The sequence below is a fragment of the Spodoptera frugiperda genome, chromosome 6, assembly GCF_023101765.2.
Source record: "Spodoptera frugiperda isolate SF20-4 chromosome 6, AGI-APGP_CSIRO_Sfru_2.0, whole genome shotgun sequence".
In the NCBI taxonomy this organism is placed as follows: domain Eukaryota; kingdom Metazoa; phylum Arthropoda; class Insecta; order Lepidoptera; family Noctuidae; genus Spodoptera; species Spodoptera frugiperda.
In genome coordinates, this window is record NC_064217.1 from 1,945,736 (window position 1) to 1,958,406 (window position 12,671).

General features: G+C 33.0%; 1 protein-coding gene across 1 annotated transcript in view; it reads right to left on the reverse strand.

Moving 5' to 3' along the window:
- Positions 1–3,424: 3,424 nt before the first annotated feature.
- LOC118267741 (fatty acid synthase) overlaps positions 3,425–12,671 on the reverse strand; it is a 43,050-nt gene continuing 33,803 nt past the window's right edge. Inside the window, exons 31-40 of the mRNA XM_050694128.1 lie at positions 12,251–12,435; positions 10,748–10,900; positions 10,115–10,357; positions 9,224–9,359; positions 7,825–7,978; positions 6,466–6,616; positions 6,140–6,290; positions 5,559–5,729; positions 4,829–4,931; positions 3,425–4,032 (exon numbers count right to left, since the gene is read on the reverse strand). Of these exons, the coding sequence (XP_050550085.1) occupies positions 3,470–4,032; positions 4,829–4,931; positions 5,559–5,729; positions 6,140–6,290; positions 6,466–6,616; positions 7,825–7,978; positions 9,224–9,359; positions 10,115–10,357; positions 10,748–10,900; positions 12,251–12,435 (2,010 nt within the window). The 3' untranslated portion in view covers positions 3,425–3,469. The remainder of the gene's footprint in view (positions 4,033–4,828; positions 4,932–5,558; positions 5,730–6,139; positions 6,291–6,465; positions 6,617–7,824; positions 7,979–9,223; positions 9,360–10,114; positions 10,358–10,747; positions 10,901–12,250; positions 12,436–12,671) is intronic.

The window sequence follows — 12,671 nt, forward strand, 5'->3', positions numbered from 1 at the left end:
CCAGTAGCGGGAGTATGGTCCAAGCTACCGGTGTTTAAGGCTCCAAAGACAGAAACCTCCTCACAATACGTGCCGTTTTTATTATACTTTTTTTTTGGGTAAGCAGAGGTGCTCAATGTGCTCATTATGGCACGTAACTGCCTCGTTGGTCGAGTGCTGGATAAAAGATCTTAGGTGCGATTCTAAGGTTTGGTAAATTTCTCAAAAGTAGCACTGAGTCTGTAATTATGCCCTGTATATGGAAATAGCGTCACCAACTATACACAAATGGTGCGAAGTAGCAAATAACCACAAAGTAAGTGGCGTACTATACATATTATGTATTATTAACTACCAAACAAAACACTAAAACCAGAATGTCCAGCAAAAGCCAAGCGTTTAATCAAAGCAATGACTTTCCAACCACATGTGGTTTGTAAAAGCTAAATTTTCACCAACATTTACACTTGAGCGTCCATTTAGAAGTCGATACATGGACTCCGGTACATTGTTTAGCAGCTGTGGTTATGACAAATTACCGACGTAAGCGTTCTCTGTACCAACACTGGGACGACGTCCAAGAGGCAACGTGACCAGAAAATTATTGAGATTAATACACTTATGTTCTGTTCTGTTTGGAGAGTGAAATCTGATTCAGATACTAAAGTGATGTATGTTGGTTACTCGTACATCAAACAAACAAGTTCATAGGAAAAGGCAAATGTGCTTATAGTACGTTTTCATTATCATGTTAAACATAAGATAGTCCGTTATGTTGTTCAAATAAATAACGTATCTAATATTAGAACTTAAGACGGGATATTTATCATGTTTATTTATGTCTATGAGTTTCTCGTCTTAAGTTCTAATATTAGTGTCAATGACCATGTCAGTTTAAAAAAAATACTTATCGTCTCGTGGTGAAATCTGATTCAGATACTCAAGTGATGTATGTCGGTTAGTCGTACATCAATCAAAACAGGTTCCTAGGAACAGGCAAATAACGTGCTTATAGTACGTTTTTGTTATCTATATTTTTAATCCAGACACACAGACCACACACATTAACATGGTCGTGATATTTTGTTACTTTAAATAAATTGCTTCTCTTTTGTTTTATTATTCCTAGCTCAAACTGTCAGTCATATTTATTTGTAACTCAGACGAACTTACAAAAGGAAATATTAAAGTAAAATAATACAACTTCGTATACACGCGCGCGACCTCTAAAACTTTGACATACAAATAAATACTCTAGAAATGAATTTCAATATAATATAATGACAAATTGCTTCAGAGTAAACTTAACAAATATAATTTTGCGACATAACACTACTTGCTTTAAAACAAATAGACGAAGTTGAGAGCAACGTGGCCAAACCGAAGAACTTTGATTTCAGCTCAAACCTCTTCTTCTCGAACTGAAAGAGTGGAAATTAATTGCAAATAAAGAAAGTTTTGATCCGAGCGCTCTCAAGTTGTTTCTCTTTACAAAAGTGAAAACAATCAGATGCCTAAATGTAGAAACTTAGGTTATTGAAGATTGGTGCTGACACGCTCGCTTCTAATGGCTGTTAGGTCTTAAGTACCAACTATGGGTATGGATCTGCACAAATTGATTCCCCCTAATCCTTTCCATCATCGTACTACAAGACAATCGGCGAAGCGTATGAATTTTCCTTGTGCGAAATGCTAAGGAGTGGAATTCTTTGCCAGAGCCTGTGTTTCTTCGGGCTATATATAACCTGGGTGACTACAAGCCCCGAGTGAATAGGTAGCTTATAGGCAGACATGCTCCATCATAGGCCGCATCACCGCTTACCACCAGGAGAGATAATCGCTAAACGTCGACCCATTAAATATAAAAAAGTTATAAATTCATCGTTTTCTAGAATTTTCTGAAGCCCTGCACAGTGCATCGTGTTATTTATATTAGTTTATTAGCTCAGAGGAAGGGGCAGCAAAATCCCAACCTTGTAGTCATTATAATAAGAGTAACACCTGACAACTTCGCAGTATAATAAAACTTCCACAAGGTCTATAAACTATAACACATTATCAAAGGTACTCATCAAAAGTAGTAAAAATATGTTTTTCAACAGGAAATATTTATCAATGTCATAACATTACACATAAAAATGCGTGTCATACTTGCCAGATTTTTAGTATTTACGACTACTATTGAAACGAGCTATAAAGTGTAACGACGTATTTTGGCATGACATCAGCCTTGAACGTCCTGTATTGGGTGTCAACATTTTATGGCAAATAAAGTTACAACGCCATCTAGTAACAGTAACTGGAACCACAGGGGTTGAAGTGTTGCAAACACGACTAGTTTTATGTTTGGTACCGATAGTTTTTAGTGTGGTCATATAAGTGTAAGGTGAATGTTATAAATCGAAAGTTTGAATTGTAAACTGTGTTGTGAATATGTTTTTGGTATAAATATCAGAAGCTGTTGCTTGTAAATAGTGATTGCCAAGAACATTGGTTTCGGAATCATTGTTCTGTATCATTTATCAGTTTACTTATTTATTTAAATTTTTTTTCATACAAATTACAGTGAATGGCGGACTTGATTAAAGCATTCTCTTAGTTTAATGAATTGTATAATAATAGGTACTAGTTTCGTGGCAAAAGTATCCTCTTCTTTTATATGATTCTCTCTCTTGTCGTTACAAAAAGAGAATGCAATATATAAAAAAAATATACCTATAGAATATTTGCCCCCACAATCAACGTTCAAGTTCCAAATTCACTCCCGTGTTCGTCAATTGATGAGAATAAATAACTGCTACACAGAGTAAATATTGGCGACTCCGAATTCAGCGTTTGTTGTTAACTTTCAAATGAAATACTTAAAACAAGGATTGTTTATGTGATTACGGCATACGAAACGTTTGACTTAAATATTATGTGTAGAAAATTCAGGCAAGAGATCGTAATTTCGACTTTTGAGCATATATTATTTAGGTCATCTTTCAATTGTGGAAAACAAAACAAATTCTAGATACATTGGATTGACAAAAGCAACATACAGTTGACACTCGTTAATTCAAGCTCTCTATAATTCTAAATTAGCCTCTAGAAAATCTCTTTAGTTATATTTCGAAATAAATCAATATATTTTTATACACTTGGTTATTCGAACGAAAAATTCAATTATACGTAACCGAATGACTTGTTAAATCGAACTTAGGCATCAAACCCTCGACAATTTGAAGTTGCAGAGAAAAAGGGGACAGAATAAATTTCAGATTTGCAAAGGTCAGTACCGATATTTTGAGCCAAGTTAAAATTTTTAACCATTTGATATTACAAACATTCTGTAATTCGAAATATTTGAAGAGTCCCTCCAAGGACAGATTAACGAGAGTCGACTCTACAAAGAGGTTTATTATCTAAGAAGAAACTCACCTGGGTACTCATTGAAACACAAATGTGGTTTTTAATTTTTTTAATGGCCGTATCTTAACACTAAACTAACTTATTTAGGTTGAATAACATACTTATCACAAAGATTCTTCTTTTTAAATTCTTCAAGCAAATTTCCATCAAGTAGCTTATTGACAATGTTTGTTACTCTACTATCGTAGGGTGCTGATGGATGGTCAGATTCTATTTCATATACTTTTACAGGATTTTTAGTATATTTAGATAAATTGTAATCAGCTGACAAACTTTCAGATTGTAAATCAGGTTTGCCTTTTATCAAAACAATATCAGAATTTAATTTCAGCTGTGGTTTATAGTTTTTAGCGAACATAATGTTTCGATACGCAGTGTCCAATAAAGACCCTTTGTATTGCTTCGAGTAGTTTCCTATACCTCTCAATGTGTACAAACAAGCATCCACTTTCGTTGGCCAATCATTTATTTGCTCCAAATATTGGCCCAACTCTTCGGGCACCTTTCCAGCAATGAGTTGCGATATGTGTTCCAAAATCGCGTTTTGTAGCTCAGAATCCGGCATCTCTCCTAAATATGAATTAAGCTGTATTCTTAATGCATCTGGGCTGCTGTCCAAACAATATACGACTCCAGTATGTCCTGTAATTTTCAAGCAGTGTAAACATTAGATTTGAATGGTAACCAACCATTTGTAGGGGAACGCTTTGGAGAATAATTTATGAATGGAATTCATAATACTGTTTCAACGTTGGAGCGTGAAACTGAGTACACTTATGGTAAACAAGTCGAGCAGATGGTAATCAAAGAGTTTTCGAATCACGAACCAACATTGCATTAATATGCATTAGAAATGCTTTAGAAATACACGTTTATATTACGCGAATACAAAGTAATCAGTGAATCAAAACTAACTTTACACTTTGAGATATTGAATTGTATTACTGTTGATATTGCAGACGGAGTTAATTAAATTATTAAGTCGTCATTGGACTGAAGGAGAAATTATTGACAAAAGTTTTCTTAGTAATAATTTTGTTCTTTTAATTTTTTTCTTGGAATGAAGAAATTAATTTCGTTATAGAACTCGTAGTCTGTGAATATGTAAAATTTAATTTTGGTATTCGTTTGTGTTGATTAATAAATTAGAATATTTATTTGTAATATCTAGTAAAATTAAATATGAGATATTATTGAGTACTTATTATAAGATATGAGAATTTAACTAGAACAAACTAGGCAAGTGGAAATAATAATTAAGACTTAAGGTAAATATTTTTCTTAAGGTACGGAAAAGTGCATGTAATACCCCAAGCCTTGCAAGCATTCATAGGCCACATTTTTAAGTAAAAATAATTGCAGCAATGCTAAGCTTGAAAACAACAGATGTCTTAACAGAATCTAAGAACTTCTTCTATTGATATATATCAATATTTACCTTCTTTTTCCAATATGGCAGCCAATTCCAAAGCAATATTCACTCCGAACGAATAGCCCAGCAGATAAAATTTGGATTTGCTCTCAAATTTCGTCCTCATGAACTGAAACAATGTATTTTTTTAACGTTTCATTTCTTAAAGAAATTTGATATAACGAATAGCCTGCCATTATAATAATAGCAAAGCTCTCGGAGGTATTTTAAAAATAAAATATTAGTGAAATTAGGTTTGCGTCGTGCGCCAAAATGAGCGAAATAAATGGTGATCTTTTTCTTAAAATATGTAACTTTTATGGATTAAGACTTATTGCAGACATTGTGGTTTTATTTGATTTGGTTTTTTATGTACGAGTACATTCAAAAGTACCTATTTTGATTGTTTATCTGCCAATTTCAATAACCGATCTTAATCCAAAAGGGTCGGTCTTCATTTTTGACAAAATCTCTATAGAACTAATATCAAAAACCTATCTTAAACGAAAGATTTCGTATTGAGATCGGTTAATGATATCGGCAGTACATCAATATTTGTTGATGTTTAAAATCACAAGCCCTAAAAATACATATGATTGTTTGTTTGAGCTTTCTCACTGTTACCGGCTTTACTTTAAGTGGATCGATCATTTAATATTAATATTCTACCCGATTCCTAAATGTGCTTGAAGTTTCACGACTCTAATTAAAAATATTGAATAGAGACATTTTTTTTACAAAATACTAAAGATTTTACCTTACGAACAGTAGCAGCCATTTCTTCAATACTGTTTCCTTCAATATCAGCAGCCAACTGAACAGCCACGGCTTGTATTTTAAGCCTCTCTGCCAAACCACTAAAGATCTGATACCGACCTTCAAAGCCTGGTATTAGGGTCAAGTAAGTTTCTTGAGGATCCAAATCAGTCTGAAACAGAAAATAATTTTCTAAATCTCTTTTAATTTTATCCATCATAACTTCGCTAATCCAATTTAATTTTTAAATTTTCTTTTTGGAAAATTCTCTATCTAATTTCTTGATCTAAGTTATTGTAATTATTTATGGAGACCCCTTTCGGTCTTATTATCTTGATTTTGGAAGTAAATCCACCATTTTGTTTGTAGAATTCATAATTTTGTTTGTACATTATCTCTGATTTGATTAAAATTTTAAGGGAGTACTTGCTTCTAGTGCTATTCGTTTGCTTTAAATTTTATTTTTATGGCTGTCAAGGGACATGTTGATGAATAAAATAGCTATAAAATGTTTAATCAAGGTATGCATGTTTGTTCCACATTTATTACTATCTTGTTAGTTATTTGATTCTAGTACATTACCTCAGTTCCATTGTTCAGAAGTGTTACCATTGGCACAATGGGATGTGATATCGATAAATGTTCTTCTTCATCATCAACACAAGTATAAAATGCTCCCAAACCTTCGTAGTTCTTTGGTTTTTCTATAATTTGGTTTCCTATATTTTTGAGGCTGGAATAAAAATGCCATAAATGTTTTTTAAAGACGTAGTTCAAGACATAATATTTCCAGGTATCCATCAAAAACTTCTAAAATCATTTACTTTTAGATCTCCTTCAAAATATTTCTGCTTATTTAAAAACATGAAATGTCGCAAATCCGTTAATTAATACTAATTTGAACTTACCTTCCAACAGTCATTTCTACGATTTTCTCTACAGGATAATCGACCTTATGTATAATTCTGATTAGAGTCTGTAATTCTACTAAGTTATCTTTAGTTAGTAGCAGATCGTCAACCGTAAAATCTTCTGGAAGAGCTTCAATTTTTGGTACGCCTGGAATTTTTATTTGATATTTTATTTTAATGAATATTTGATGAAACTAAGATATAAGTTTGATATCCATTTCTATGAAGAGTAAGTCATCTTCTTCTACTTAAAATGTCTCTGAGGGATCGAGTCTAAAATAAAAGTTGTCTAACAGACTAGATGCGCTAACTGGTAGGACGCAAGGGGTTGAAGATTGAGCTCAGCGGTGTACTTAATATGAAAGCCCTATTGCCAACAGTACAGATGATGGAAATGAGCGGAATATGAAGTATGCTTTCCGTTTGACTGCCTCGTTGGTCGAGTGCTCGCAAGTGCGACTGCCAGACAAGGGATCTCCCGGTCTGATTCCCGGGTCGGGCAAAGTATTATCAGGGTTTTTTTTTCGGCTTTTCGAAAATTAGCCAGTAGTAGCACGGAGTCTGGAATTGTACCCAGTGTCTGACGATAGGCTCACCCCCTATTACATGGGACTTATAAGACAAATGTTGAAAAGTGAGTGAACATTGTGTAGCGGCATTAGATGCCGTAATGTGCACCTCTGCCTACCCCCCCATCCCACCCCATCGGGAATGAAAAGCGCGACGTTGCTTTCCATTTTACAATACACAACTTAATTCAGCTTCTTTCATAACACATGTTACACACTATCTTGCACCCCAAAATATTACCAGCATACTATTGAACTTTGTCGGTTACTCGCTAAATGCGTGTTCAATGTTCCTACTGGCTAGTATTAGCGCTCATTGCACCCCACTTTCCAAAACCAGATGCATTAATTCCGTTCGAAATCCCGTACGGTAAACTCATTAGCTCCTAATGTTATGGCCCTTTAGAATTGGGAGCGTGTTACCATGGCAACATTGAATGGGCTGTTTATCGATTTTGATTTATTAATTCAAAATTGATTAAAAGCATATTTGGGTTCTGTATTGAATAGGAGTTTTGAAACTTGGAAAGTTATGTCCCTAGCTAACATATATAGGTTAAGATTTACATTTCATTACCTTTGAAAGCTTAGGATTAAAAATAATGAGGCTCAATATACTGAACTATGTTAATTAACAATGTTTTATTAATATTATCAGAACAATTTTTTTCTATAGTATTTAAATTACCTCGAGTATTTTGTTGTGACTATATTAGTTTTAGCATTGAATGCTATTTAATTTTAAAACTTAATCGTATGCCTGTAAAATGTATATTAAATGACTTACCAAATATTTTAGCTAGTTTCGTCTCATAGTCGACGACATTTTCTTCAGTCAAATTTAAGATCAGAACATTGTTGTATTTTAATTTCAAACTTGTTTCCATTCCACTGAAGAATGCCGTCAATTTTTGTGGCTCCAAGATCTTCTTGGAATCTCCCTATAAAAATGAAGAATATTAATAGTAAGGTATAAAAATACCGATTGCTTATATTTGAAGAGGTCTTCTTATGTATAGTACTAAATTTTCATAACATTTATGACTAAAAGTCCATAATATATTGACAATCTATTATATTAAAATACTAGCTTCTGCCCACGTTTGCGTTACTCCAGACAGTTATCTACCCCTGTTCCAAATTTCAACCATTTTGACGCGATTGAGTAACCGACATACACACAAACTCTTTTATAATAGTGGTTCAGTCACACACATTTATAATCACATTTTTGGGATTGGTTTCTATCTAGTGACATAGTGGGTGTACTATACTTTACTAATTGTTATTTGAATATTTAAATGTAGAGAATTTAAAATACTAAAGCTGAGTGCTGATAGTACGAGAATGTTTTGCAACTTTATGGCTTCGATTCATTGATCTCTGGTTGATATACACTTATTAGGCTACGATGGGACTGAGACCCGCTATGCGATATTAAAGTGCCTAAAATTAACAGGAAAAAAAGAAAAACTATACATTTCTACAGCTATATTATATGTAAAGAATATCTACTATTGAAAGTATGAGATACTAACTAACTGTAAGATTTCTCAGACCGAGATTCATTGTAACTTATAAGTTTCATATTAAAGAGGATTGACCTACGATCTCAAATACATCAGTTGAACTTAGTAGCCTCCCACTAATATATCTACACTTCTACACTTATAAATAAAAATGGACTGTCTATTTGTAACATTGAAATAACCGTTTTTTTTTAATTTGTCTCTTTTTTATCTATCTGTTTATTCCTGGCTAATGGCCGATTTTATCGAAAATTTTATTGGCTAGTAGGCTGTGCTAACGAGTAACTTGGGCTACATTTATTTAAAAAAAACGAAAACCGAATTCTGTTACAGATCATTATACTACACGGACGAAGTCGCGGGCAACATCTTGTCTGAAATATGAATGAACTCAAACAAATAATAAAGCTAATAACTATCTACTCCATTATTTTCTTTTCAATGACTGCAGTTTCAATATCAACTGATAAACAAGAAAAGGGCATTTCAAAAACAATAAAAGAAAACCTTCATCTCTACTTATGAACTTCAAAAATAGCAAATAAAAAACAACTTAATAACAATTACAACTGACATTGCACTTTGCACTTTAACTATATTTAGATAGAACATAATTTCATCTGTCGCCGTTATTTTTTTCTTTCTAATATTGCTTACCTCTGTAAATTTGTCCAGTCGTACAATTAGGGCTGGTAATCCATTTTCATTTCTCAATTGGCAAACTCTTTCAAGTAATGAGTAAGAATACTCGTTGCTAGTACCGTGAGACGGTGGTAAAAGGACTACAAAATGGCTGGAAATAAAAAAGTAAACCTTATTCTATGGTGATTAGATACATTTTACAACGAAATTTGAAACTCATAAATTAGTGGTGTAGATAAAATTTGAACAAATAGTTTTTAAGCAACTTTCACGATTAATATTTAAAAAATAAGCCGAAATATATGTAGGTTAAAGGTGCTTTTCCACAAGAGATGAGCTATGCTACGTTGCTGTGGATGCGTTTGGCTTCCACTAATCATATTCATTGGTACACATAGCTTAGCACTAGTGAAAACGAACTCAGCTAAGCTATGCACCATCTTTTTATATAGAAACATGCGTGCTGTGGATGGATTTCTTAATATCGGTATGTCGCATACTCTAACTGCGCGTATTCCTCGCACAGCTCGTTTGCTTAGTATAAGTGGAAACGATCTCATAGTTTCACAGCTTAGTTATTTCATACAAAAGCACTCTAAGTCACCGTTATATAAATTCTTCAAAATAATTGTACTTTGTTAGAACTGTAAAGCTAAAAAAAGTTTTTTAGTAACTCACGAGAAATTCCAATATTATCTCTATTAAAACTAGTCTTTACATTACAAGATTTCAATAGATACAAAAACATAATTGAAGAAAATTTATGAGAGTTTTACAATTTTCGACTTTCAGTTTCATTATGAACTAATTCGAAATTCTCGAACAGATTTCTTACTAACATCTATTCTCTGAAATGGTCGGTATAAGTAATAACTTATCCCTAAAGAATAAAGCTTTAAATTTTACCTTAACTCATTACAATAGTTTTTAGATGTCAAGTCGAGATTTATAATGGCAAAGGCGGTTTTATTGAACGTTCGGACAAAATCGAGTGCCCTCTCATCGTTATTTTCTTCAATATCTGGAACTATGAAGATTCCTCTAATAGAACCAATTCTAGAAGCGTCTTTCAGCATTCTAGTGCAGCCCTGCTGTGTCTCCAAATTTTCTGTCGAAATTTTTATTGTTACGTTTTGTTTTTCCCAGGATCTGTAGAAATAAAACCAGGATCAGTTTCAAGTAGAGTATGAGTACTAAAATAAAAACTCATTTTTAATTAATACTTATTGAGGTAGCTTGATGTGCTAAAATTGGTCTAGAATTATAAGAATACTAATAAAAACTCAAATATAACTAAATTTTATTCTTAAGAGAGTCTCTAATAACCAATTTAATCATAATTACTCACCTTCATTTTTTAAATTTTTTTTTTTTTTGCAATTAGATTTCTTAGACAGTAAAAAATAAAAAAAAAGAGAAAAAAAACTAGTTTATTTGCGTCGTTGTAAGATATTGCAGGCAAAACAAGAAAATAATAATAAACACGGCACAAAAAGACCAGTGCAAAGGTACATAAATATCTGTAGATTCATTACTCACGTGAATTTAGAATGCCAGTATCCACTGATTTTGGTTCTTGTATGTAGAACAATCTTTCTAACTCCTCTCTTGATAAGTCTATTTGCTAACTCAATGCCAACGCCATTTTCATCGCAAACCACTACGTAGACACCACTTGAATTGAAGCTCATACTAAAAAAAAAACACCAAAATGACAAATAACTATACAATGTACACCCACTTTTCACCGTATGTGGTATATGTCCCATGAAATTGAGCCTATTGCCATTATACTGGGCACAATTCCAAACTCCGTGAAACTACTGTGAAATAGAAAAAACAGTAAAAGTATTTTTTTTCTATCATGTCATTTTTTTAAGTAAAATTTCACAAAAATAAGAATAAAAACAGTCAAATCCTCAATGAATAATAATACGAATACTATGGATTCTCTTAAAAGTGTACTTATTCATAATAAAAAGTCCTATAGAAGAAAAAAAAATAGCACATTAAAAAGCATTGTATCAATAAATAAATCGATTTACAAACTCAACTACACCAATCAATCATAATAGAGTACTAAAATTTAACTATTCAAATAAAATAAAAGAATAAAATATATTCTTTATAAACATACCATTGAATATAAGGGTATTAATAATCTAAAGAAAAATATTGACTCTCAATATTAAAGTCGGTGTTACAATAGAAAATTTTGTATTGACGCATACAAATAAATATTTGTTTACACATCGAAGTAAGGTGCAAATGAAAGTCATTGAAATATTGAACTGTGTAAAGTAATTACATTAATTGCTTACAAATGTTCTCGATTTTATTAAGTGTTAAAGAAACAAATGATCGATTAATTGATAAGTATATTGTAATATTGTTGAATAGTTTACTTAAGAAACAAGTTTATATTGTTATACTAGTTTCTGCCAGCGATTTCGCCCGCGTTCCCGTGGAAGGTGACCTATGTGTTATCCAGACTATAGTCTCCCCTGTTTCAAACTTCATCTTGATCCCTCCAGCCGTTTGAACGTGAAGGAGTAACAAACAACCAAACATATAAACTCCAGACCATAATCTAACCCTGTTTCAAATTTTATCTCGATCCTTTCAGCTATTTTGACGTGAAGGAGTAACAAACAACCAAACATATAAACATTCGCATTTATCTATCTATATCTATACTAATATATAAAGCTGAAGAGTTTGTTGGTTTATTTGAACGCACTAATCTCCGCAACTACTGGTCCGATTTTAATAATTATTTTTGTGTCGGATAGTGCCTTTATTTAGGCAGGATATAGGGTATAAAGCATCACGTAATTACCAATATTAGCCAAGCAGAGCGGGTGAAACCGCGCGTAAGTAGCTAGTAATGTATACAGATAGGGCATGAGCTATCTTGGGTGATAGTATACTTTATATGCCACAGAAACATGGGCCAAACGACTGGCAGAAGTTAGTAAATTATAATAATATATATCTAGATAAACACCACCAACGAGTTCTAAAAATCATTAGTAAACTTACCTTGGCATAACATCAAAGCCTTTCACAACCTCCGGACTGCTCATTTTGATTAAAACTTTACCAATATGCTTACTGGATGATATGAGTCTGAATGCTCTTGAGATTTGTACAGGTGTGTACTCTATGCGACTTATGGGTCTCACTGTACCGTTTGATATTCCTTCTGCTAACATACGTTGTAGTATCTGTAAATAATATAAAAATATTTAGAAGTATTCGATCAAATGATCAAAATCAAAACCGACTACACGGTTGGTGCGGTGGCTGGGCAACTGGCTGCCGTGCAACGGGTAGCGGGTTCGATTCCCGCAAAGAACAACTCTTTGTGTGATGCACAAATTGTTGTTTCGGGTCTGGGTGTCGTGTGTATGTCAACTTGTATGTTTGTAAACGCACTCACGACACAGAAGAAAATTAGTCC